The 6,026-nt window shown below is 37.6% G+C and overlaps 1 protein-coding gene across 1 annotated transcript in view; it reads left to right on the top strand.

Moving 5' to 3' along the window:
- pcsk5a (proprotein convertase subtilisin/kexin type 5a) overlaps positions 1–6,026 on the top strand; it is a 38,170-nt gene that overhangs the window by 22,212 nt on the left and 9,932 nt on the right. The window contains exons 26-29 of the mRNA XM_014006515.1: positions 855–938; positions 1,027–1,225; positions 3,436–3,653; positions 5,075–5,317. Of these exons, the coding sequence (XP_013861969.1) occupies positions 855–938; positions 1,027–1,225; positions 3,436–3,653; positions 5,075–5,317 (744 nt within the window). The remainder of the gene's footprint in view (positions 1–854; positions 939–1,026; positions 1,226–3,435; positions 3,654–5,074; positions 5,318–6,026) is intronic.

Below are 6,026 nucleotides of genomic sequence, written 5' to 3'. Positions count from 1 at the left end.
CACACACACACACACACACACACACACACACACACACACACACACACACACACACACACACATATATATATATATATATAAAGTTAAAAGAAAGTCCTATTTGTTATTTTTATTTATTTTAAAATGTTGCAACAGTTTATATCATGCTGTATATTTGATATGATCCAGTAGGGGCTGTAGGCCTATAAGGAAGGACATCTGTTTTAATTAAAAGAAATGTGTTTTTGAAGTCATTGTGTAATGTTTCAGTTCTGACTCAGTAAGTGCTCCATATCAATACTCAGTAACAGCGAGTGCCCAATTTCAAGTATTGTTACTTGCACTCGGTTTGAAGAAAACTGGCAACAGGACACCCCTACTTCGTACCTTATCAGCTGTGACATCAGATATAGAGCGCACAATATGGAGAGAAGGGTGTAAAAAATGTCTGAAAAACAAACAACAAGCCCTCATTTGGCCTATTTTGGATAAAGACTTCTGCACTTTTCTTCATATTGGTTGAAATGGTTAATAAGGTAATAACTAATGTTAACTATCTGATTGAATATAACCTCTAACTAAAACATTAACTAGATTATCCCTTTAAGCTCAACAACTAAAACATAATATTCATTTCATTTGCTTATACACAAACCAAAACATAAAAAATGGGATTACCAAATATCATATTTTTGTATTTCGTTCTTGTTTTGTTCACAGTTTTTGTCCTAAGTCACTAAGTCAGGAATGAGAATAATGATGGTCCTGTCCTGACTCAGAGCTCAGTTTTCCCTCTGCTGTGTTTTGTGCTGTAACAACAAAACTACATTGTCACTGCGGTTGTCCAAAAATCAAGGTGTTGTTTCTCCTGCCAGACGATGGCGAGTGTGAAGACTGTCACTCATCCTGTGAATCCTGTTCTGGACCGGAGAAGAACCAGTGCACAATCTGTGGAAAAGGTCTTTTGGTCACCTCTGATTTTAGACCTGCATTTTAGTGTCACTTTTTCAGAGCCGTGATGTTTACTTGCTGCTCCTCCTCCTCCAGGGCGATTTCTGACTGCGCAGCAAACATGTGCGTCAAAGTGTCCAGCGGGCTTCTTCGCCAGTCGGTTGAGCGGTGTGTGTGAGGCCTGCCCTCAGGGCTGCTTGCAGTGTTCCAGTGCTCAGCGCTGCAGCCGCTGTCAGAGCTTTCCAAAAGCTCTGCTGTTCCTGCAAAATGGGCGGTGTGTTCCAGAGTGTATCAGGTCAGGGGTGAATCTTACTACACGATTTACGTATGCTTCTCTTATGCATTTCAGTTATTTCTTTTTAGTGACTATTGAAAATAAAATCATGTTGATATTGCTTTGATTGAATATATGGTTGCCATCATTATGATTTGTATCATTCATAGTGTCAACTGGTAGTCTTTGCAGAAGTTCCAGCAGCTCTGACTGGACTTAAAAAAATTCTACAAGTGATTTGTAATTTTATTTTTTTATTTTTTACCAAACACTTAAGAGCTTTATAACTGTTTTGTTCAATGTGACCCATCACATCATGATTAAGTCAGATTTGATGAAAATGACCGAAGCACATTTTAAAGGGCCAATACAGTATTATGAGTTTCTCAGGCATACATTTAAATACTTTACCATAATAAAGTGTCTATGTCACCTTTATCAATTATTAAGATGCTGTTTTGATGTTTAAATAGAAAATAAACTTATCTATTAGGAAGTTCGGCTGGAAGCATGTCCAACCATAACATGAATGTATATGGTGCAAATACTATTAAAATAATCAGAACTTGCTCAATTTCCAACCATTTTTCACACAGTTTGGTTTGCTGTAAATGTGAGAGATGCTGTTATAGTATAATAAAACTTTTAATGGACTTTCATATGAAAATAACATTATGCAGGTAGGTAAAGCAATAACAACACACACACAAGATATTTAAATTACATTTAAATGTATTTATAAATGCAAACATAAAGCCAAATTAACATATTTTACATTGCTAAGTTGTTCACATGTTCATAAAAATAGTAGTTAATATGGACCCATTTATTTCCAATTTTTTTCTCCAGACATGCAAATATAATGTGCCTTTTATAATCCTTTCACATAATAAATATAATAGTGCAACATATTTTTGACATATATACAGTACTGTATATCCTACGGGTTCTTGTACGGCTATTAGAGAATCTGTGGGCTGCACAAAAGTCAGGCAGCTTATCCTGGTGCACTTCTGTAAACACAAAGCTAACAAGTTGTTTCTTTTTTTTATTTAACAATTTGTTTCTAACAAACCAACCTGCTTGGAAATCAGGTGCAGATTCAGTTAAGTTGAAATGAAAGAGTTCCTAATCATTTAAAATTGTTGGGTAAACTTTGAAATAGTAGCAAGGTCTCACAGGCCCTTGTTATTGGCCTATTAATAAATAGAATCATTAATATAAGAATTTAAACTCTCAATCATAACTTCTACAAGTAGCTGTGGCACACAACTATGCCACACAATTACATTTTTTAATCTAAAAAAACACAGTTTCAACATATCTAAACACCCCTAAATCCTAGTCACTTTAATGTTTTCAAAAAACAGCTCATTTTCCATCAATATTTCAGTGGCAAGATGGCCACCGTTGGCGATGCTGGAAACTCGGCCTTGAGTCATCTAGCCTTTATCTCATCCTGTGGTTCAAGAGATTTGCCTTGATTTGTTTTCCTAATGAGGATAACCCATTGATATTTAGTCTAAATCCTATTTTTAGCTTGCTCTTATGGGGAATTTGACATTTTAAAGAAGAAACATCAAACAATATATAATATACTGTAAATTGCAAGCTGGAAAGAAAACAACACTTTATAGGTCACAGAGAAAATGACAAATATTTAAGGCTTTTCTGCTCAAAACCTTGTTTTTTGTAGCTACTGCTCAAAACAGGGTAAGCAAAAATAATTTAAGATTATAGTTCATATATTTCATTCATATGACCCATAAATAAGGTTATGTTTTGACAAAATTAAATTGTTTTATTCAGTGCAACATAGCTGCTTATTTCTCCACGTACCACTTTGCGTCTCAATCTTGGGTTTGATGTGATGGGTCCCAAATTATTACCTGTCTTTTTTTTTGTGCAGGGGATAAAAACAACACATCCTTTCATTTGTTTACCCTAGAGGTACAAATAACAGCTTAGTTGAGCATGACATGTCAGAATTTATATATATATATATATATATATATGTACTGTATATATAAGTCCTATTTTTATTACAACTAAAATGAATTGTTATGAGCATCCATTTAATTCCATCAAGAGATGAACTTGAGAAATGCAATTAATGTATATTCGAGCTGCAGAATAAAAGCAAATCATTGTGTAGTGGATGTGCACTTCATCAGTGTGCTGTTCTGGGTACTCGTTTTTATTTATTTATTTGTATTATTTTTCCTCATCAGGGGTTATCCTTTAGGCCAGCTGTGTCACAGTTGTGCACCTGGCTGTGCCTCTTGTGAGATGAATGCCACTCACTGTCTGACCTGTGAAGAGCCTCTCCTCTTTCATAACCATCAGTGTGTGGAGGAGTGTCCTCCAGCAAACATAGTCCAGGGTGGTGAGTGCCATCCAGGGTGCTCGGCGACCTGTCGAGAGTGCAACCCTGCTGGACAGTGCACAGGTACAGTGGAAGAAAACATTTTAATATTTAGGAAATGTTGCGTCATTTTGCCCATTTTATCACTTAACTGGCATGTTTTTAGGTCAAACAGTCAGTGACAACAAAGGGGACCTCAATGAGGTATATTGTCACCCACGCTTCAGAAGATTGACCATGAGCACAACGCCGTAATGAAAGGGGCTGGCTGTCAATGTAAACAATTTATCACGGCTAGATTTTTGTAAAGATACTGGATATGAATATTAGTTTTTTCATAACTTCTGCTTATTAGAAGCATCATTCAATGTAGACATGTGCATTTCTATCAAATAAAAACAATTGTCAGTAGAAAACTGAGTTTCGTTGATGCACTGACCATAATTTAATATGTCATGGTTGTCACCTCACCCTTACCAATATGGCTGCTCTTTCTGACCATGACAAGTCACGTGACAGCCCCTCCAGCCAATGGACCTCCTTGAAAAAATGGAACTTCCTGATGTTTTTTTATTAATATTATTAGAATTCTGACTCTTCTTCTTCTCTCAAAATAATCTAAAAAAAATCTTTGGATTCTTTGCTACTGTCTGTGTTAGCCACCGCAGCAATTCTGCACTTAACAGGCAAGCTTTCCCTTTTGCCATCACTTCCTGTTATTTTGCATGTGAATATGTCAATGCCTGTTTGACAACAAGAGTGAATTTTATTTTTTTGATTGCAATGCATTATTAATGTTATCTATCAAAAATACAATTCAGTTTCAATTGAGTTTCTTTGAATAGTAGTCACAACAAATGTTGACACGTGTCATGTTGTCGCATTGTTTTATTGTACAGTGGTACAAAAAAACCCCAACCAATCAATTTAAGGAAGCCAGCAGACTGTGTTGAATCTTCACTGTATCACAGTCTCCCATCCCAACACATTCTCACTCCTGGCTCGTCAAATATTGACGCTTGTCCAGGTTCCCTCTGCATCTGGTTTTGTTGTGTTGGGCAACCCCCTCGCATCAGTTATTGACACACAGGGCTTTTCTAGGTTCACACCATAGGGTCTTTGGGTTGGGGTCCGTGGTCAATATTGGGGATCAGGATTACTGGTTAGTTTTAGGTAGTGAGGTCAGGGCTAGGATGTCTAGGGCAAATAGAAGTTAAATTTAGGGTCCATTTTAACAGGAAGAAACCTCCCGCAGAACCAGACTCAAGAAGGGCGGCCATCTACCTCAACTGGCTGGGTTTGGGGGGACAGGAAAGAGACACAGAAAAACACAATCATTCATCATAAATACCTTCGTATTTATGGTGAAAATTTTGCATCAAAGACAGTTTAAGCCTTTTCTTTCTCCTGCAGTTGCCTTTGCAGTATTTGTTTCCATATATATTTTTTACTGTGCTACAATAATTTGTGAGTCCATTTAAAAGCAAAAGCTGTTGTTTGTGCAGGTTGCGAGGAATATCACTTTCTCCATGAGGGCCTGTGTGTTGCAAACTGTCCCGAGGGGTTTTTTGAGGACAACGAGGAAGGGGAGTGCGCACGTTGCCATGCTGACTGCGCTTTATGTGACGGCCCAAACGGCGATGACTGCGACGCCTGCATCGACCCTGAGGCCACGCTGCACAATGGGGCCTGTCTGGCACCCTGCCCCTCCCATACGTACAGGGACACCATGACAGGAGAGTGTGAAGGTAGAACAAACAGCACGTGCTGGAAAGGCAACACAAGTTTGCCCGTCTGTTCGGATCATTTGAAACATCCAAGAAAAAAAGTTCCCCTAATTTAAACGATCTCGGAGTATGACAAAGTCGGCTCCATCATTTTTTTTTTTGTAACTTCTGCTGTGTTTTCAGTCCTGTGGAGCACCCTTTGAGCCTTTTCTCATCTCTTTGCCTGAGTGTTCTTCTTGACTTTGGCTCAGACTAAAATAGCAACGCTCCTACGATGGTTAACAGGCAGCTGTCAAATGTTAGAAACTGCACAGTGATGCTAACGACAGTTCCCTAGAGAAAGACACACTGCGTTTGGTTTTGTTTTTCCAAAAAAAGAAAAAAAAAAGAGGATGGTGTGTTTCTTACAGAAAGATGTTGTAAGCAGCGCCTGCTTGAGTTGCTACTGAAAGCAGCTGCTACTTGTGAAATATTTAAAGTAATTGTGTGAATGCCATTAGGCATTCACACTATTGTTTTTGTTTTTCTCTTTATTATTATTGGGTGAATGCCTTTAGGCATTCAACCTATTGTTTTTATGTTTCTCTTTATTATTGGGTGAATGCCATTAGGCATTCACACTATTGTTTTTGTTTTTCTCTTTATTATTATTGGGTGAATGCCTTTAGGCATTCAACCTATTGTTTTTATGTTTCTCTTTATTATTATTATTGGGTGAATGCCTTTAGGC

Source organism: Austrofundulus limnaeus, unplaced genomic scaffold (genome assembly GCF_001266775.1).
Source record: "Austrofundulus limnaeus strain Quisiro unplaced genomic scaffold, Austrofundulus_limnaeus-1.0 Scaffold36, whole genome shotgun sequence".
NCBI classification, from domain to species: Eukaryota; Metazoa; Chordata; class Actinopteri; order Cyprinodontiformes; family Rivulidae; genus Austrofundulus; species Austrofundulus limnaeus.
Note: the sequence above shows the minus strand (reverse complement) of the source record. Positions and strands in the feature narration are given on the sequence as shown.